At 35.2% G+C, this 21,217-nt stretch overlaps 5 protein-coding genes across 9 annotated transcripts in view; 2 read left to right on the plus strand and 3 right to left on the minus strand.

Annotated features, from left to right (window-relative positions):
- Positions 1–630: 630 nt before the first annotated feature.
- On the plus strand, positions 631–4,571 carry mus201 (rad2 superfamily protein mus201). The gene is made up of 4 exons (XM_066732776.1): positions 631–770; positions 980–1,074; positions 1,144–1,319; positions 1,506–4,571. The coding sequence occupies exons 2-4, from the start codon at positions 987–989 to the stop codon at positions 4,548–4,550; spliced, it is 3,309 nt and encodes a 1,102-aa protein (XP_066588873.1). The 5' UTR covers positions 631–770; positions 980–986; the 3' UTR covers positions 4,551–4,571.
- A 29-nt stretch (positions 4,572–4,600) lies between these two features.
- On the minus strand, positions 4,601–7,949 carry LOC136776878 (glutathione hydrolase 1 proenzyme-like). The gene is made up of 10 exons (XM_066732787.1): positions 7,088–7,949; positions 6,892–7,016; positions 6,669–6,805; positions 6,346–6,578; positions 6,100–6,272; positions 5,798–6,018; positions 5,534–5,729; positions 5,280–5,445; positions 5,044–5,190; positions 4,601–4,977 (listed from the first exon to the last, which is right to left on the minus strand). The coding sequence occupies exons 1-10, from the start codon at positions 7,361–7,363 to the stop codon at positions 4,789–4,791; spliced, it is 1,863 nt and encodes a 620-aa protein (XP_066588884.1). The 5' UTR covers positions 7,364–7,949; the 3' UTR covers positions 4,601–4,788.
- A 1,410-nt stretch (positions 7,950–9,359) lies between these two features.
- On the plus strand, positions 9,360–10,626 carry Prosalpha4 (proteasome alpha4 subunit). Its single transcript, XM_066743249.1, has 3 exons — positions 9,360–9,594; positions 9,752–9,878; positions 9,947–10,626. The coding sequence occupies exons 1-3, from the start codon at positions 9,493–9,495 to the stop codon at positions 10,465–10,467; spliced, it is 750 nt and encodes a 249-aa protein (XP_066599346.1). The 5' UTR covers positions 9,360–9,492; the 3' UTR covers positions 10,468–10,626.
- An 8-nt stretch (positions 10,627–10,634) lies between these two features.
- Positions 10,635–11,213, minus strand: EMC5 (ER membrane protein complex subunit 5). Its single transcript, XM_066739360.1, has 4 exons — positions 11,132–11,213; positions 11,008–11,060; positions 10,769–10,942; positions 10,635–10,691 (listed from the first exon to the last, which is right to left on the minus strand). The coding sequence occupies exons 1-4, from the start codon at positions 11,211–11,213 to the stop codon at positions 10,635–10,637; spliced, it is 366 nt and encodes a 121-aa protein (XP_066595457.1).
- A 480-nt stretch (positions 11,214–11,693) lies between these two features.
- SP2353 (EGF like, fibronectin type III and laminin G domains protein pikachurin) overlaps positions 11,694–21,217 on the minus strand; it is a 165,595-nt gene continuing 156,071 nt past the window's right edge. For all 5 annotated transcript variants that reach the window (XM_066743189.1, XM_066743196.1, XM_066743205.1 and 2 more), the window contains 5 exons: positions 20,843–21,092; positions 17,941–18,227; positions 16,649–16,894; positions 16,374–16,477; positions 11,694–16,299 (listed from right to left, as the gene is read on the minus strand). In XM_066743189.1, the coding sequence (XP_066599286.1) occupies positions 16,151–16,299; positions 16,374–16,477; positions 16,649–16,894; positions 17,941–18,227; positions 20,843–21,092 (1,036 nt within the window). In that variant the 3' untranslated portion in view covers positions 11,694–16,150. The remainder of the gene's footprint in view (positions 16,300–16,373; positions 16,478–16,648; positions 16,895–17,940; positions 18,228–20,842; positions 21,093–21,217) is intronic.

Raw genomic sequence — 21,217 nt, forward strand, 5'->3', positions numbered from 1 at the left:
CTACCTCACTCCACTTCTGCGATGATGACGATACGATATAGCACTATACTGCATCTATGAGCTTGTGTATACTTGTATATGTGCTCTGCACATATATTATATACGTATGTATTTATGTAATACATATAAATACATGGTAGCGATTTATGTGATAATGTATAGTAAGCCGAGATGCAAAGCCTACAACTACACATAGCCGATCGACACTGCGTAATATGGCACACGGCCTAGCTAAATGCTATTAAAAAGATCAGCAGACATGTATATATAGTTGTCTGGACAAGGAGCGGACAAAGAGTACTAATAACAATATCGTACTCTAATATACTTTAATATAATACATCATCGTGAATTACTCCTTGCAGTTGCTTTAACACTTCTTATTAAAATGTGCGATTCTTTGTCCAGTAATTTTTATTATATATAGTAAATTCTGAAAACGAGAAAATATTGTAGAGTTATGATAATAATGTATAATAAAAAAAGGTTGCGCATATAGATATTGTCGTTTAATTGTCTTCAAGACAATAAATTTTAATAAGCTATATATCTTTGGCTAACTTACATTTCTTTTTTGTGCTCGATTGTGTTAATGATGAGGGGAGCTAAAGGCCTTTTGGCTGTGTATTTAAATTGTTTTGATACAACAGCTGACCGGCGTTGCACGAGAGACTGATTGCTCGACCGCACCCGACGAGGGGACCATGAGACTTTTAAATTTCTGGTCGTACCTGTAATTTAATTAAAATGGATCAATCTACCCAGATATGGTAATGCGATTCATCTTGATTTGATAATTATTTACGTTTAATCCTGATTCATAAGACTACTTAGAATCTTGCTCGCTTAGCACAATCCGTGATTAGGTTATGCCGGACTGCAACATACATAATTCATATCATTATACAAGCATCCTCTATCAAGTATTTTGTTTATTATTATCTTTTCTGTAATAAATCAAACTTATGATTTTGTACAGATTTACAATGGGAGTCCATGGTCTATGGCGTTTAATAGACTGTACAGGAAAACCTATTCCTGTGGAGTCTCTTGAAGGAAAGATATTGGCCATTGGTATGTGTTATAATTAAAATTTGAGCCAACTTTTAGAACCTATCCTAATTTTTTGTATTTCTTTTAAAGATATTTCAATATGGATATATCAAGTGCTACAAGGGTATCAAGATCGCCGTGGTAATTCAATACCAAATGCTCATTTGCTTGGATTGTTTCACAGGATCTGCAAATTATTATATTATAAAATTAAGCCAGTGTTTGTGTTTGATGGTGGTGTGCCTCTACTTAAAAAAAATACAATTGTACGTATAATGTATATTTAATAATTAATTTAAATTATTCATATATTTTTGCTTAACGTAGAAGATTAGGTAGATCATATATTTACATACATGCCTCTATCTTGACTGTAACATTGCCTGTTAGTAATTAGCTGGTGTGGGAACCAGGTAGTGAGAAAAGAGTCTCCTTATTCTTTTGTGTTACAGGCTGCACGCAGGAAGTTGAAGTATATTGCTACAAGTAAGGCAGAGAAGATAAAGAATAATTTGATAAATAACTTGATAAAACACGTAGCGGTGAAATCAATGCTTAATAAGGAAGATGGAGACAGAGAGAGCAGTACTTCAAATCAAAATTTAAATATTCCTGGAAAACAATTGGAAGATGATATTTTCAGATTACCTGATTTACCATCCACTAGTCAAATGGATAACAGTAGTGATGTGGATGAAATTGATTCTGACTCCTCACTTAATTTAAGTCCACGAAAACAAACAAAGTGGATGGGCAATATTCATACTGTAGATGTAAGTAGCACGGAGTTTAAATCTTTACCAGCAGATGTACGATATGACATTCTTACTGACTTAAAAGAAACTAGGAAGCAGAATTCGTGGGGACGTTTGCACGAGATACCCCAGGAGAGTAATGAGTTTTCTGGTTATCAAATGAAACGTCTACTAAAACGTAGACTAGTACAGGAATCTATTGAGTTAGCAGAGAAGGAAATGGGTGGAAAAACGTTGACTTTAGAGGAGTTAGATCAGCTTTTAACCGAACAAGGTATTAGCACAAAATGCGATGACACAGCTTTTCGTATTGCGAGCGACAATACTACTAGATTAATTTATATTAGTGATAAAAATGCTCTTCCTGGATGTTCCAAGGAAACGACAGATGAGGTAAAGCCAGTATCCGATTCGGATGCAAAATCCGAACCGGTGGAAAATATTTCTAGTACTCCTCCAATCATGGAAAACATGGATGAATATGAAATTAGTGATGAATGGAATTCCGACATTGAATACATTGAATTCGATGATCCAATACCACCAATTAAACAATTAAAAGAGGAAAATTTTCTAGAAGAGTCTACAGCTGAACCTAAAATAAATGAATCCCTTCCTTTGCCAAAAAAGTATTTTGGCAAGCAAACAAAAAATCCTGCTCTAATATACATGCTGGAATACAGTGGCTTGAGTCAAGAGCAAATAATGCAGCTTATAGAAAACAGCAGAGGAAATAAAAACAGTGGTAGACAAAAAAGGTCAGATAAACGTAAATTATTTCAAGAGAAGAAACAATCTATAGCTGATAAGAAAATAAAACAAGAAAAGGAGGCAGATGTAACTGTTACAAATAATGTTGTGGAAGGTCAAGAGTTAGATTTAATACAGTCCAATTCTGAATCTGATGATTTTGTGGAAATTGCTGATGCATCAGCAAAGAATCCTCCAACTGATAAGGAAATAAATAATGAAAAATCAATAGGTAAAAAAAGCGAGGCTACCATAAATTCAAGTTCATCGAATTCAGAATCTGACGATTTTATTGAAATTCAGGACGTTCCTATTCCCGTTATAAACAGTCCCCTACCAGTTTTGAAGGAAAATAATCTTTTGATAACAATTAATTCCGATCAGAAACCAGAGGATGATCTTTTTGCAGATATCTTTGAAAACAATGAAGAAAGTTTGACGAAAACCGAAACTTCTCAAATCGATACATCATCGGAAATGCTACAGGTAGAAAAAGGTAGCGATAATGAAAAGCCTTTAATTATATCTGACAATGATGAAACACCAATAAGTTTGGATGAAAATTTGTCAAATAACGTTAATGTTGATACTGTAAAAATAAACGAGTCAACGGAAAAGTTACAAGTTGATGAAGACAAAGCTGAGAAAAAAGCGGAGAAGCGAATTGAAGAAATTACCACAGTTGGTACAGGAAGTGCAGAAGATCGGTCAGATATCGTGTTAGAAATGGTGCCTACGATTCTGTCCGCTGATAAAACAGACCTCGAGACGATGAAGCAGCATTTAGAAACTGAACAACAAATTTTTACAGAATCTATAGGGAAATTGGAGAGACAAGCTACGGTTATTACAGATCAAATAAGGATAGAAGCTCAGGAATTATTACAATTATTTGGAATCCCTTACGTAGTAGCTCCCATGGAAGCTGAAGCACAGTGTGCTTACTTGGAGCAAATCAATCTAACTGATGGAACGATCACAGATGATTCTGATATTTGGTTGTTCGGAGGAAAATGCGTTTATAAGAATTTTTTTAACAATAATAAACGTGTATTGCAATTTCTCTCTGGCGATATAGAGCATCATTTTAAACTCACTCGGTCGCAGCTCATACAGCTAGCACTTTTGGTAGGTAGCGATTACACAACTGGAGTGCCTGGGGTGGGTCCGGTTACAGCATTGGAAATTTTAGCTGCATTTCCATCCGAGGAAAGTAACTTGCTACGTGGATTATTAAATTTTACAAGCTGGGTTAACACAGGAAAACTTCCTGGCCCTGGTAGAACAGGTCTTCGTAATAAATTACGAAATGTAAAAATAGAAAAGGGCTTTCCTAGTCAAGCTGTTGTACAGGCTTACTTATTTCCCACTATAGACGATTCAAAGGACTCGTTTACTTGGGGCAAACCTAATTTGGTCTTGCTCGGTGATTACACAAGACAAAAATTTGGATGGACTAGAAATAAATTTGATGAAATTATGAATCCGGTTATAAAGAGGATGGGAGAAACCCAGAGTCAAAAATTGTTGGAGCATTATTTTAAGATCAAAGTGGCTCCAAAATCGATTGAAGCTAGCTTAAGCAAAAGAGTGCAGAAAGCTGTGCAAAAGCTACATAATGATAGCAACGAGGAATTGTCAGATGAAATAGCCAGTACAGAGAAAGGGGGGAGTAACACCAAGAAGAAATCCTTTGCTGGTCGAAAATCTAAGAAGAATCTTAACGAAAGCGTGGCTCAATCTGCCCTAATAGATATTAACGAAGATAACAATATTTTTGACATAACTATTGCCAGTCAGAGTAAAAAACCTATTGAAATTATACCTCAGAGAGAAAAGGACAAAGCAAACGCGTTAAAGAAAAAATTGCATGCTATCGAAGTATTTAGGAAATCTAAGAAAGGCTTATCAAAAGCAAAGAAGATTAAAAGATCTGCACGTCGCATAAAAAAGGAAGCAGAGCTTTCCGAAAGTAGTAGTGATAGTGAATGAATGTTAATATTAAATTAAAAATTGTATTTTTTTATACCTATTTTATTTATGTACATCACCTAATCTTATAAATATAAATTAAATAGAACAAACATAAAAAACCCTCTACAGAGAGAAATAAAAAATTTATTTACAGCCTAAAAACTATGCATAAAAGTTACGAATTTTGAATTTGCTGCCAGCATAGTAGCTGGAGCGGTCTTATCATTCGAGATTAAAAATTATTGGTAAACGGAAGCTATAGTCCTGCAACAGTTCCTTGTCGACGGTAATCTGAATTCGCTGTTATGTGTCCACTGTTATTTGCTACCGCTGTAATTGCACTGCCTATACCCGAAAATGTTGTTACGTTGTGTCCTATTTTGGTCAAATAATTTAAAACTTGCTTGTCGAAACCCTTCTCATTCTGCACCGTCATAGGGAGAAGCTATAATTTGACACATCAATGTATTAATCATTCCTTCTGCTTAGCTCCGCTTTTCGTAATATTTACCTGATGGTGAATTCTTGGGGCATCCACCGCTTTCTTGATGTTATAGCCTTCCCATAAATGTAATATCATACCAACAGCTACAGCTGTAGTGATCTTTGAACCGCCAGCAGCGCCAATCACTAATCGAACTTGCTTCTTTTCATCGATCTGAATTTAAAAAAAATAAGATCAGCTATGTTGATAGTTTATAGTTTCTTGAACGAATTTAACCGGCTTGTACTAAATAAAATTGTTACCACAATTGTAGGGGCCATAGAACTGAATGGTCGTTTTTTAGGCTTGATGAAATTCGCTTTTGACGGAGGTAAATCAAAACTGTTCGTCATATTGGGAGAGCTAAAATCGTCCATCTCATCGTTATAAATGATGCCGGTAGATTTAGATCTTATCATCGCTCCGAAACTAGTTGATTAACAGAGAAAAGCCATTTGAGAGATATAATCACTGCGATATCATTATCTTAGGGCTACTTAAAGTTCAGCGTACTTACACCTGATTAATTGTTGACGTTACAGATACTGCTGAGCCGTCTGGTGCTAATACAGAAACATGCGCAGTTCCATGATCCTCTCTGTTCACCATAACAGCTCCATACTCAGAAGCATTGTTGCTCGTTGCATTGTCCTTAATATTGCTTCTGACCATAGAAATATAATCGCTTGACGTTAAATGATGAAGAACCTCGGCTAAAATATAATCATAAAATAAGCAATTAAACAATCTTAAATAAAACAAAAGTATATATCTATCTTACAGATGTCGTAAAAATCTGGATCTGCCAATTCGGTTCTTCGCGCATAGCCCCATTTGAAAGCTTCTACGATACGTTGCCACATAATATTCGTATTTGGAAACGGTAGCAGTCCGTCAAGTACGCTCATGATAAACGTCAAGATCGCTCCAGATCCTGGAGGAGGTGCACTGATTACCGTTAGATTGCCCATCTTTGCAGTCAATGGTTCTCGCCATTTCACTCTAGAATACAGGCACTCTTGTTGTTTTTATTTAATCATGATTAGATTAGACTAATAAGACTATTAAATCCGTCATACTAACTCGTATTCCTTCAAGTCTTGCAACGTCATGATTCCGCCGAGATCATTCAAATCATTGATAAATTTCTCTCCCAAAGTTGGCCTTTGTTTCTTCCCATAAAATACATCTGGTCCTTCGTTCGCGATTTGCGTCAACGTTTCCGCCAGCTTGGGCCTCCTTATCCTGTCGTTTTCCTATCGAGTCACGTTACAATTATCCACAAGGACGTGCAAAAACGTAAAATATAAAACAGATGAAATGACATACGAGCCAGGTAGAATTAGTCGCGTTGTTTATCAGTATTTCTGCTAAACTAGGCGACGCCCTTATCAGCGCCTCCTTCTGCTTCAAATATGCGGCTAGATAACCATTAATGCGAGAACCCTCGTGACAAAGCTTTATAGCCGGCTGGAATAATTCTGCCCATGGCAAAGATCCAAATTTCTTCCAAGCTTCCCTGTATCCTAAAATTTCTCCTGGAACTGCTACAGCACGTCCACCTTATAAATAATAATAAATAAAAACAATTAGAATTTTCTTAACATCAAAAGCAAATGCTCTGTACTGTTATCAAATTATCGTTATATTACCAAACGTTGATTGATCAGTATCATTAAACATATCCTTGTGAGCAGCATTGGGAGCAGTTTCTCTAGCGTCCAAAAAATATGCCGTTTTATTCGGTGCGTGCCATATGGTCATGAAGAAACCACCACCTAGTCCCATGCTTGACAAAACAAATCAGAAATTATTCTCGTTTTTCCTTTGCTTGTTTGAATAAAGTCACTTGTCAATATTAGGAAATCGTTAAACCTGTGTAAAGATGCAATCCCCTCGCACAGAAGTGCAGCTATAGCAGCATCCACGGCTGTACCATTTTTCTTTAAAATGTCGGCTCCTACTTGCGAACATTCCTGTCCATTTGTAGATACGGCTGCCTGGAAAATTATTCGGTTTTTTATTAATAACCAATATCGTGAGAAAAAAACAGTAAAATTACTTGACTTACTTTGGTGTAAACACTGACAGTTTCCTGCTGGTGGTTGAGCACCACAATAACGGTGACTGCCACGGCTACCAGTATAAGCAGGCCCAAGCATAATATTAGGACTTTCTTTTTACCTCTGTATAAATAAGAAAAAGCATAAAATATTCGTGGACCATTGTACTCTTCGCGACCATTTGGGAAATAAATAGAGTTGAAAGCGGACGGTCGTCTCCTATTGGTTTGATTAATTGTTCCCAAGAGGAGAGAAGCATCCACAATGGCGTCACGAGCCTCCATATTCCTTAAAAGTAATTGGTTTTACGCAACTCACTCATTGCCGTGAGACTGGCATATCGAACTTAATGCACTGATACGTAAAACACTCTTTTATTTTATTATTTTTGACTCAATACCGAACCGTGGAATTAGGCTGAAAAGACTGGGATAAAATTTCAAAATATTTACATTAGTTCCGAGAAATTCTATACCGGGCTCGCCAGAGCTCTTCTTTCGTTCCACTTAAATCGTGCGTGACAATAAAAAGTGAAAACGCTCGAGCGTATCAAGCGGCAATTGCATAATAAACTTAAATACAATTGACATTCGAGACTCAACGACTACTATGTATATGTGCGTATATGTGTTAGTGCTGTACATACAGCAAATCACAGTGTTGCATCAAAATTATACTGTGGTACTAGCGTTTTCAAACTCATTCATAATATGAAATAAAATCATTAGCATAAAGAACGAACGATTTATCTCGGTCAAGGGGAACCGATACTACTACAATCTTTCGCCTGTTATAGTTGTCCCTGGTGGGAATTATAACACTATCAACTATTTCGTCTTTTTTATCGGTTAATTTTGCAAAGAGACTTGGTACTCTTGAGCTCAGGTATTTTATCACCTGAAACTGTAAAATATACTTGAAGGTCGGCTAATTTAAATATCATCACAGTTTGAAGACGCTAAATAATTATTTACGTAGATACCATGCTGTTAAAATTATTATTATGCTTAATAATATTAACTAGAATTGATAAATAACGCGTAGATACTCCAGTGCATTATCAATTCTAAGTCTCAAGAGTTTTATGTATTTACTCAGTGTTGTATACAAACCGCGCACACGTGTTTATTTAAATTTATGAAAATAAATTATTTATCGATAAATAGTGGGCGATACGGCTGAAAAAAGTCCGTTTGTTTTTAAAAGAAACTAAAAAAATATATATATATATGTTAGACAAAGAAAAACGAAGAATTTTAGGTAAAACGATTTTGGTCTATAAATAAATCTGTATGTCGCTTTATGGTGTTGAAAAAAGTGCTCGTGTAAAAAGTTTTCAGTTTGCATAGATTAAGATAATTTATATATTGATTGTCTGGCAATTGTATACATATGATATGCGATGTTCCGAATTCAACAATTTTTGAAAGAAAAAAAAAACTGTTTTACCGAATCATATTGGACTAGGAATGAATATCCGAGGAGCTTCTTGTAGACAACCACGGCCAGTCTTCACTAAGCTGACTAAACTTTTCATCAGATCGAGTCTCTTATAAATCGGTTAGGTACTGCACTGCTTCTATCTGTCATCCCCTCCCTATTTTGAATACAAATCTCTTCACGAAAAATGTGTCATTCTTCATTTTTTCTTTTACCTTTTGGATAATACTCATTGTTTGAAAATTCTATGTTTTTTTGAATACCTGTAATAGCAGTTTTATTTTAAATTTGATTTTATGAAAAGAAAAATGGAGGAGATAGATCAAATTTATTTATCTTTATAGATTTAACTTAACGATGATTCATATTTTATATACTTAACTTTGCACGGTTTATATATTATAGTATTTTCATTATTATATTATTTTTTGCGATAAAATGAATGTAGGAAGACACTAATTTTGAAAAGCTTGTTTGTTCAATTTCTTGCTGAAGTACTTACAAAAACTTTGAAAATATTTTTTTATTGTTCGGACTTGTAAGCACTGCTCCATTTCTTACGGAGTAGAGTAAATATTGTGGCTTTAATTTAAGATAAAAATTAAATCGATCACATTTTGAAAGAGCCAAAATAAATTAAATGCGATGGGAAGAATGAGAATGATGGATGGGAAATTGGAAAATTGTACTAGGCGCCGATGAAAACAGAAACGAATGCGTCCATAAAGTGGCACGAAGTTGTCCGTTGACTGAGAAAGCGTTCTGAGACAGATTTTTAGGCTAGTTTAAAAAAAGAGGACAGCAGCGCTACTAGCGGCATTATTCAGCGAAACGCGTTGTCATGTTAATCCGTTCATTTCCGAAGTCGGAGTCCGGCCGGAGAGCGGATTTTAGCCATTTTAACCAAGTTACAAAACGGCAAAGTCATTTTTCTATCGTCAATAATTTTTGTTAGATTAATAAAGGTAGCATAATGGCAGCGCGTTATGATAGAGCTATTACAGTGTTTTCGCCTGATGGGCACTTACTACAAGTAGAATATGCTCAGGAAGCAGTGCGAAAAGGTTCTACAGCGGTACGTTATTGTTTGACATAACCTTAATTATAGTAGATTAATTCAAATAAAAGATCAATATATTTAAATGACTGAAGCTGAAACTTTTAATTGAGCAAGGCAGAGCCTAAAATCAATTTTTTTAATTCATTTAAGAAAAACAATTATAATTGCACAGGTAGGAGTACGTGGTAATGATGTGGTTGTTCTTGGCGTTGAGAAGAAGTCTGTTGCAAAGTTGCAGGAGGAACGTACAGTTCGTAAAATTTGCTTACTAGACGATCACGTAGTAATGGCATTTGCAGGTATGTATTTTAAAAAAAAATGACAAAGGAGTTTGTGTGTTAAGATTGATTTTAACCCTTTTCTTTAGGTTTAACCGCTGATGCTAGAGTATTAATCAACCGTGCACAAATTGAATGTCAGAGTCATAAATTGACTGTTGAAGATCCTGTGACTCTTGAATATATTACCAGGTATATAGCAGGATTAAAGCAAAAGTACACCCAAAGCAATGGCAGAAGACCATTTGGTATATCCTGCTTGCTAGCTGGTTTTGATTACGATGGTATTCCTCACTTGTATCAAACTGAGCCTTCTGGTATATATTATGAATGGAAGGCAAATTCTACTGGTCGCAGTGCCAAGACTGTGCATGAATTTTTGGAGAAGCATTACACTCCTGAAGAAGTAGCTACAGAAAAAGGAACAATAAAATTAGCCATTAGGGCTCTGCTCGAAGTTGTACAGTCAGGACAAAAAAATTTAGAAATTGCTGTAATGAGAAGAGGACAACCTATGCAAATGTTGGACATAAACACAATAGGAGAATATGTGACCGAAATAGAAAAAGAAAAAGAGGCTGAAGCAGAAAAGAAGAAACAGAAAAAGTGATGTTCTTGTGATGAACTTTTTTCCACTTATACATTTAATGATGTCTCTAATAAAAATTATTTGAAATTTATTAAGCCCTTAATAATATTTATGTGAATTTATTAACTGGAATAGTTGCATATAAAATATCATTTTACACAATACACTTTGTTTATAATAGCGTTTGATCAATTTTTTATACCAGAAACTTTATTTTCGTATTTTCTCACATAACTTATACAGTGCTATAAATATGAAGTTTTTATTTAAATGTATAATGTATTTATAATTTTTTCTATGAAGTAGGGTTTGCTGCATAAACTGCTGCTAATGCTCTACCCCTATGATTGAAGGTTTGAAAGGAGGGAATATTTCTTAGCGTCTCCCAAGACTTATTTTCTAGATCAACAACGGCGCGAATTTCCTTAAAGTCACCAGCTATATACAATACTCCATACATGACAAGAAATAAACTTAATATCCCTTGAATTAATATCTATAAAAAAGCAACTGTTGAAATCTTGTAGCTTAGGTTATTTAGAAAGAATCCCTATTACTTACGTCTATCGGTAGAGTCGTAAATTCCTGTTCCGTTATTCTAAGATATGAACGATCTGGAAGAAAATGTTTTGTTAGAAATCAACTTATCAATGAATAAGTAAAGGGATGGTATTTTTTGACATACGCTGTGCTGCTGAATAAGCTGCGTGGAGTATTGATACTAATCCAATAAAAGTTATAAATTTATGCATCGCTGTTGCTGGCATATTGAAAGCTTACTGTGGTTTGTGACAGGATACGCATAAACTTATGAAAAACTAACCTCTCTATGTAGTACAACTTAAACAAATTTATTATTATGATGACAATTAAAATCTCGTTCACGCGAGAAAAATATCGATACTCGAATCGAATCAATTATTAATGGACTTTTCGATATATCGAAACGGAGAGTATCGAGATATCACCGAACTTTATTATCGATTCTCGAATAATTTTACCACAGAGCAGTACGTGAGACATTATTTTTACGTATTTATTTTACTTTTGTTGGACATTGGAATATTTGGAATGTAACAAAATATTTATTAAAGCAGATACACTAATTTTCATATATTTAAAAATTTTTAATGTCATGGGTGGAAGAAATTATCACAACTTGAAAAATTCACTTTTATTGATGCTTTGACAACGTGAGCTGAGACACACACTTGCTCGTAGTTCATATGACTTTATATCACTGCGTGTTCAAACATATACATATACAATTTATTAAATAATTACATGTGTTTAGAGTGTTTACAGAGTTTGTCAAGAGTTCGTTAATTTGTGCAAGCTTGCCGCGTTTCTTCAAAAATTCCTCTCAAGGCTTGCACGTATTAAGGATATGCTTAATCACATTAAAATGATCAATTTTCAAAGAAATATTTCTAGATTCAAATTGAACAAACCGCTATTAAGTAGGGTTCCTCAAAGCCTTAAAAGTTTGATATCGCTGAGCTTATTGTAGTCACTATAGTGCAGATCTTTTGCAGAGAATAGAAAAATTCAGAAACATTTTCTAAAAAAAAAGAAAGCAGATTTTTCATGCGAGCAATTTACTCACAGCTTTATTTAATGATTATCATCATGGATCAGAGAATTTACGGAGCTTCTCTCTCATATCTCATCCTCTCACCCGAGTATTATAAAGAGATCTTTCATGTTCGTTTCACGAATTTTTCAGTGGTTTATGATGAAAAATGTTTTCATTGTTCTTTAAATTTCGAACTAATAGCAAGAAACGTGGAAATGTGTTTCCACGAAATACCGTTACGCCATTTTTTTTTATGTCACTCGACAACTTTTTTTTCATATCTTCCAAGCGTCGAAATATGAAAAAATTATTTTCGACCTATCTGCATACATACATGCATACACACACGACATATATGTATATACATATGTATTCGAGGATATTCGCTTGGGTTGCAAGAATATTTTGACAGGATAGACTCTTCTAATAGACTTTGCAGACGGACATAATAGAAATAGTTAATATAGCATCATATATTAATTTAATATTTAGTAATAATATATTATCTCCTATTATGTATTAATATGTATGATATTTTTTTCAATAAAGTACTTTGTTTTGCTTTGATCTAGCTGATATCCAGATATTCTTAGATCTTGTGTGAGTACGGTGCAAGTACGTTCACGCTCAGCCTCGGTGCGCGTGCACTCATCGTGGAATATTGCACAATTTTCCCTAACCTCAATTTTCCATTGACCAAATTCACTTATCTAACTTAACCTTAATTATTGATCAAAGAATTTAACGGGACAAAAATTGGCAGTATGAATAATCGCAGAAGAAGAAAACAGGAAAGGAAATCCTCGAAGAGCACACGCATTTTAATTCTAATCACATATTACACACTCCCACACACTCTCTCTCACACACACACACACACACTCACTTTTTGCCAATGGATCGAAAGAATCAATTTACATGATCTGTTATAACAATTATCAACGTCCAATGAATCGATCGGTATTCCGGATCCAATTCTCTTGTTGATTTCTGCAAGTTTTCCTTCGTCCAATCACAATTCTGACTACCGGAAATGGCGTTTGCCGCGAAAATTTGAAAGTCAGAACAAAGATGTGCGAAGCACGAAAAAGACGGTGATTATTATTCGAGAGAATGTTTTCTTTAAAGCTTCGATCGGTTGTGCAAGAATAGTATAGTGGGGGTAAAAAGCATATTTCGTTTTTTTTTCACGTATCGTTAACAATGCGATAATGCAATTAGGGAGTATTATACACAGGAATGTTTTTCGAATACAATCGATTCGCCTCGCAAACGTAAAAACAATCAATTATTTTCCTAGAGTGTTCAACACATGTCGAAAAAAATACGTTAAAATAGTTTCTACCAATGATATCTTTTATTATTGCTCTACGTTCTCCAATCAGCTTTTATGATTTAATTTCCTTGTGGAAGTTTTGATATATTAAAATCGAAAGTCGCAAGAATCTCTTAATAAAAAGAAAAAACTGAACGAAATTGCTATACAAAGTTAACGTTTTACGTTTTAGAATTTACACGTATTTAAGCTTTGCATCACTCGGTGTAAGAAATATTATACACATTTACGTTTCCGAACATTGAATTACGCTAGAAAACGTGCCCTTGAAATAGGCTAAAATTATTCTGTGGTGTTACTATACTCAAATCGCATTTTTTTTTCAATTCAATAATCCCTTATCGTTAATCTTCTACTTGACTACCATTTATAATTACTATATTATTTTTAGCTTCAAGAAAATAATCTTCGTACAAAATTGACTATAGCCGATTGCTTTTGTGATGTTTCTCGAACAGGTCTTTTTAAAATAACGCTCGGTGAAACAAAAAGATTTAAATATATAATATATATATATATATTTATATAATATATTTATTTCTTATAACCCTATATTCCTTACTTTTTTGTTCTTGCCTTCTCCCATATTACGATATGATGTGTATACGTATTGACATAAATTCTTCCGACCGGTATCAATCGCAATAATTCTTGCTTTACTATATAGCAAACTGACAAACATTTTAATACTTGGTGTAAACCCTCAAGCTTTGCAAAAAGCGAAAAAACAACCTTTCCTTCGCAACAAACAATCAAGCGAAATTTCCATCGCGCTTGTTATATTCCACGTTGAAACTTTGGTCCACCAATCATAGTCGTTCTCGTCGGATTTCACGAGCTATATTCTTGTTTATTCGCTATACTAATTTTCTCTCTCTCTCTCTCTCTCTCTCATTGTGTCTCACCCTTTCTCTCTTCGTAAAACAAAAGTATATTTGGACGTTTAGCTGCTTGTACTTACGTACGCGTGACTTAATCGCTAGAAGAAATCGTGAAAAATGCTACACCATTACAAAAGTCCCCTCTCATCTGAGAACGTGCTCGTCGTTTCTGGACGTGATCTGAGAGATCCTGACTCACCAGTTATATTCCATTTTCGTTTTAGAATGAAATCTAACGTGGTATGTATATATAGGAATGAAGTATTTTCCAATTGATATAAACGTCCCGGTCGGAGGACTTGATAAAAAAATTGACCCGGAGGGGTGGTTCTCTCGCACATTCACTTTAGGCCAAATGCGTTCTCGCTATCGCTAGTCTCGTCGGAAAACATTTATAGACGATTCGTTTAACGCCCCACCGTGACAACTTCTTCCTCACGCCTAACCAATCCTTCGAAATGCATCTCTGCCGTAAAACGTCCACTTCATTCAATTTTTTAAATAGACTTGTGTCTATTTTTCTAAATGAAATATATATGGAAATTCAGTAATTCGTTAATTATTATATAGTGGAACTTTTCCATCGTTAATTTTTACTGAAATCTTGAGAAAGGTTTTGGTTTAAATTCAATTTTGCAATTTGTTTATCAGAAAAAATAATCTACACTTGTTATCTAGTTTGCACAAAGAAGCACACGAGAAACTCGAATAATTCATTAAATATGATTGGATAAAACCTCCGAGTTACGAATACAATTTAAAATCTTAAGATTTCAGTGGACGTTTATGATAAAGACACGTTTAAGAAGAGTTTAAGAGCTCGATGAGTCCGACGACGGAACGGAGCACGTAAAGTCAGTTAAGAATGGGAATCGTTTTAACTTGGAATTTGTACAGTTTGTCGATGGGCGTTGCAAGAAGAGACTCTCTCTGCACACGTTGTCGGTAAGTTGTCACAGAAAGGATATCACTGGCTGATGAACGGAGCCTCTCGTGCTCGATTGCACAAGACTAATTAATATATACAACGTGTTATCCATCTCTGTCGTCCGTTCTGTGACACGATTGGTTCCCCTGGCACGTAGGGGGAGGGATTCTTGTTTTGGGAGGGATAAGTCTGTACAAAAATTCTTGTGAACAGCCTGTATAGTCTACGACGAATCATCCTCTCTAATTCCTTGTTTTCCACACTCCTACGCTCTCCTCTTCACTCTTCGATCCTTCTGCACAACTCTGTGTCCTTTCAACTGTTCAAGGTCCACTGGAGCCAACCTGATGGCCACGTGGAAACCACAGGGTCCTCAGGGTATACACGAGTGTGCGTTGGTTGACTGTTCTAGAGACAACGATGGTACCGAAAAATCGGTATCCAGGATGGAAATATTGGATACAACCAACGATTCTTTCGTGCATCTTCCTAATCCTGTCGTCCTTGCGACGTCCAGTGATCCACTTGAAAATTTCCCTTTCCACACTCTTACTTTATATCTGTCTCTCTCACTCTTTCATTATCATCGCAACTTTGCGTTCCTTTCAGTTCTTCAAGGTCCACTGGAGTCAACCTGATGGCCACGTGGGAACCACAGGGTCCTCAAGGTCTTCAGAGTCCTCAGGGTCTTATACACGAGCGTGTGTTGATTGTTCCAGCGACAAAACAACAGCACCGAAAAATCGGTATCCAAGATGGAACCACCGATACAACCAACGATTCCCTTCGTGCATCTTCCTACTCCTTCTGTCGTCCTTACATCGTTCAATGACCCACTTGAAAATTTCCTTTTCCGTTCTCCACGCTCTTATTCTCCCTCTGTCTCTCTCACTCTTTCATTCTCATCGCAACTTTGCATTCCTTTCAGCTGCTCGAGGTCCGCTGGAGCCGACCTGATGGCCACGGAGGAACCACATCGGTCCTCAGGGTATACACGAGTGTGTGTTGGTCGATTGTTCCGGCGACAAGAGTGGTACCGAGAAATCGGTGTCCAGGATCAAATCACTGATACAACCAACAATTCCTTTCGTGTATCTTCCACCTGTCGTCCTCACTATGTCCGGTGCTCCACCTGAAAATTCATTTGCATTATTAATTATTCTTAAATATATATATAAGTATTTTATAAATTATTAAATTTCTCACCAATATAGAGACCAGTATCTGTGTTTAATTGCCTGAGCTGTCCAGGGGACGACGCGGAGACACCTGTTCCACTATCGACGACCAGAGAAGCCCATTGTTCGTTCCTGAAGCCAAGAGAAATTCGATATTCGATAAAGTCATTGCACACCTGCTTACAAAATGTCTATGTATATGTATGTATAATGGAATACACGATCGTTTCCAATATAAATTGCGAGTAATTTAATCTGTCCCATAATGAACAGCATTGTTAGTCGAGGAATTGGTTTGGTTACCTAACAGCACGAACTCGATGCCACAAATCATCGTCCAGTCTGGTCAAATTGTATCTGAGCACTGCCTCGCCCGATCCGAGATTATAGGCGAGCGTTAGGTAGCCCTGTTTCAAGCCAAGGGCAAGAAAATCATCGTTCTCGTCCTTCTGCTCCTGAGGATCCGATTGGCGACCGCTCCATAATAACAGTCCGTTGCTACTGCTCGCTCGGAATCTCATATTGATGTCCACTCTGTAGCTTATTATCCTGTAATTTGAAGGTGTGTGTGTGTGTGTGAGTAAAGATGTAGAATTTGCGAATGGAGTAAAGAGATTGAATGGGGGGAGGCGTTGTGGTGTGTTTTAAATGTGTCAAGGAAATTGGTGAAAGTCCATTATGCAATTTTCATGTGGTTTATTTGGTGTATTATCATAATGATTCATCGATTTCTGTGTGTAACGTTATTGAAATAATTCTTACAGGAAAATTTACCAAATTGACGCTATTGTATTTTATCAAAGGAAAATTGGAATTCGTCTGTTTTGTTTAGTATGATTTATGTACTTTTTTTGTTATTATTTGGCGAAGGTAATTCTTAACTCGTTAAATGAATTTATACTGAATCTACTAAAGGAGGATTTCAGGAGTTTTAACCAGTAGTAAATTTTTAAATTAAATTAAGGTTAAATCAAACAAGCTTACAAGGATTTTCTATTCAGAGTCAGTTCTTTTCTCGAGTATTTTTTATTTGATCCTAACATTGGACGTATATGCAACGTGACAATTTTAGCATTAAACAATTTATATGTCAAAGGATAATCAGTATCAAGTAATTTTGTGTTTAAACCGAAGCTGAAAATTATACACGGTGCACTGAAACACAAAATTATTTATCAAATTGACGATACAATTTCATCTAAGGAAAATTGGAATTAGTCTGTTTTGTATAGCATAGTTTAAACAATTTTTATGTCATTATTTAGCAAAAATTCATCTCGATTCATTCAAAAAATTTATACTGAACTTAGGATGATTTTAGAAATTTTAACCAGTAGTAAATCTTAAAATTAAATTAAGGTTAAATGAAACAATTTTCCAACAATTTTCTATTCAGAGTCAGTTCTTTACTCGACTTATTTTTGATTTGATCCTATAACATTGGACTGTATATGCCACGTGACAATTTTACTATTAAACAATTTAAGTATAAATTAAAGGACAACCAGTATAAAGAAGAGAGTTCAGTGTTTAAACTAAAGGTGAAAATCATTGAGGGTGACGCGTGTTGAAGTGAAGGAAAGTGGGAAAAGAACCTCTTCATGGTGTCAGCATCGTTGTAGTGAAGGTAGCTCTCGCTGCCAGTGAAGCTCGGTACGGTTTTTTCGTTTCTGCTTGCGAGGATGTTTGGCCTGGCTGGGGAGGTTGCGAGGGGTTTGTAGTCATCGGGCGCTGGGCAAGGGTGGGGGACGCCCGGACGACATCGGCAGGTGAACCGCTCCCTCAGCGGTCGACATTCCGCATCACCGCACGGTCTCGCCTCGCAGGCATGTCCACAATTTCCCACATTCACGCCGCCAAGCGCTTCGGCCAAAATACCGACCTGTTGGCATCACCAATTAAGCTCAAACTTCCAACTCGACCAGCAAAAATTTCTCTCTCGAAAAAAAAATTATTTTTATGATTTTTTCACGATATATATATATATATGTATAGGTTGGAAAAGCTATGTAAGCGAGTGATTAGATGGGGAAATATATGGTAGATATATAGATAGAGATAGTTGCGAAGGGGTGGTGGTGTGTTGAGGGAAAGTTATTACCATTGGGTTCTATAATGATTAAACAAATCGGTGTTAGTAATGTAAAAGTGGAAAGAAAAATGAATAAAGTAGAGGCTGGGAGGGGATAAGCAGAGTTCATTAAACCAATTATGTGAGAAAAAAATTATTTTTGTAATTTTGCACGTTTTATATATGAGCAATTCCACCAATTCGGGAACTGGTTAAACCGACGCACATCCCAGAATTTTTTGATATTCTCAGATCTTGTATTCTTTATTCAAAAATGATTCTCTAATTTTTGTCAGAATCTTTTATCCATTATTTATGACATAGTTATATTGGAAAGTTTTTAATTTTAAGTACGTCCTATCTTTTAATTTATTTTCCATACTTTTTCAAATAACTTAATAAATTTTTTTCACACATGATTTCCATGAAAAAAAATCTCACCTTTCCAATGGAATAATTGTTTTTCTAGTAACATCACTTTATACCGAAGAAATTAGCGTTTAAAGTATAAAAATCAATTTTTCAGGAAATGCCTATTTTTTTTTTAGTATTTTTTTCGTAAAGTTGAGAAAATTTCACATGGAACCTGTAACTTTCAAAATGGGATTCCTATTAAAACTCGTCGAATCGATAATAATAAAATTAAAAAAAAGAAATAATAAATAGTTTACCGCAAGTATTATGGACTATCTCGATTCTTAGGGACGTTTTTTCCAAGTATGACACTAGGGAGCCTGTAATATTTATTCGAAATGACTTAATTTTATTACTGTAAGTGCCGGTGTCTTTACGTAAAAGTCGATATTACGTAGGAGTACCAACCTAAATGTTTTGTTCCTCAACTCTAAATATACTCTTGTTTTGAAAGTTTAAAGTTTAAAATTTGTAGGTTTGAAGTTGATTTAAAAATAAAAAATGATATACAGAGTAGAAAAAACATATTGGGGGAGCTATTACTACAATGAAAAAAATTTAATCTGGTACTCCTACGTAATCCCGATTTTTACGCAAAGACACCGGCACTTACAGAAATAAAATTAAGTAATTTCGAATAAATTTTACAGGCTCTAGTGTCGTACTTGGAAAAAAAGTCCATAAGAATCGAGATAGTCTATAATACTTGTGGTAAACTATTTATTATTTCTTTTTTTTAATTTTATTATTATCGATTCGACGAGTTTTAATAGGAATCCCTTTTTAAAAGTTACAGGTTCCATGTAAAATTTTCTCAACTTTACGAAAAAAATACTAAAAAAAAAAAAAAATAGGCATTTCCTGAAAAATTGATTTTTATACTTTAAACGCTAATTTCTTCGGTATAAAGTGATATTACTAGAAAAACAATTATTTCATTGGAAAGGTGAGATTTTTTTACATGGAAATCATGTGTGAAAAAAATTTATTAAGTTATTTGAAAAAGTATGGAAAATAAATTAAAAGATAGGACGTACTTAAAATTAAAAACTTTCCAATATAACCACGTCGTAAATAATGGATAAAAAATTCTGAAAAAAATTAGAGAATCATTTTTCGATAAAGAGTACAAGATCTGAGCATATAAAAAAAAACTGGGATGTGCGTCGGTTTAACCAGTTCCCGAATTGGTGGAATTGCTCATATATATAGGTTGGGAAAGCTATGTCAGCGAGTGATCAGGTGAGGAAATATGGTTAGATATGTATAGGTATATATAGTATAGGTAGTTGTGGAGGGCTGGTGGTATACCGAAGAAAAGTAATTACCATTAGGTTCGACAATACGTAAACAAATCGGAGTTAGTAACATAAAAATTGAATAGTAAATAAACTACAAATTAAAAAGGGATGAGCAGAGTTCATTAGACCAGTTATGTGATGGCACTAGGATAGATAGGGTTGCAAAGGTAATGACTTGGCAATAAATTAGTGTAGTGGAATTGATCTGTGCTCTCCAACATATATATATAACGTCCACAAAATTAATATCCAAAGTAAATAAAATTTCATTCTTTTCTACTGTGTTAGTCTCTATAAATATATTTAAGTAGTGCAGTATGTATCATTTGTCGAAAACACTTTGTTAAATGGAATCTAAGAAATTTTTAGGAAAACATGGATATTTTTTATATAGAATTTTCCAATGAAAAATTAATATTTATGCAGATGAACGTTCTGGTACGATTCAAGTGGTATAAAGCCCCATTAGAAAATTAAATTGTTGTTTACCTCACGACTGTTTAAAATGTCTCTATAAAAATATTTAAGTAGCGCACAGAGTGTACCATTTGTCAAAAAGACTCTATTAAATAAAATCTAAGAAATTTTTAGGAAAACATGGATATTTTTTATATAGAATTGTCCAATGAAAAATTAATATTTATGCAGATGAACGTTCTGGTACGATTCAAGTGGTACAAAGCCCCATTAGAAAATTAAATTGTTGCTTACCTCACGACTGTTTAAAATCACCGTTTGTATGCAGCCAACGAAGCTCGCGGTGCTTTTCATTTTGGGCGAATACATGTCAGGACTTGGCGCACCTCCCAGGTAGAGATTGAGGGGAAGAGAAAGCTGCGTGAAAGCCCCGGGCGCCAGGATCTCCTGCGGAGGATAGTCCTCGACCTCCAAGGACGCCATTCGACCAGTCCTCGACACTCGGACCCCCACCCATTCCCCCAGCTTCACCGGGTACTCGCTCCTGTATAATTACCACGAGTTATCCAGCGCAACTTTTCTCCCTTTAACTCCATTAAATCCTCCAGCAGTGAAATTAAACGTTCTAAATATTTCCTGATTCATTACTCTCTCTCTCTCTCCACTGCG

This window comes from Prorops nasuta, unplaced genomic scaffold (genome assembly GCF_024137725.1).
Source record: "Prorops nasuta isolate Cenicafe-Biocafe unplaced genomic scaffold, Cenicafe_Pnas_1.2 PNAS00002, whole genome shotgun sequence".
NCBI classification, from domain to species: domain Eukaryota; kingdom Metazoa; phylum Arthropoda; class Insecta; order Hymenoptera; family Bethylidae; genus Prorops; species Prorops nasuta.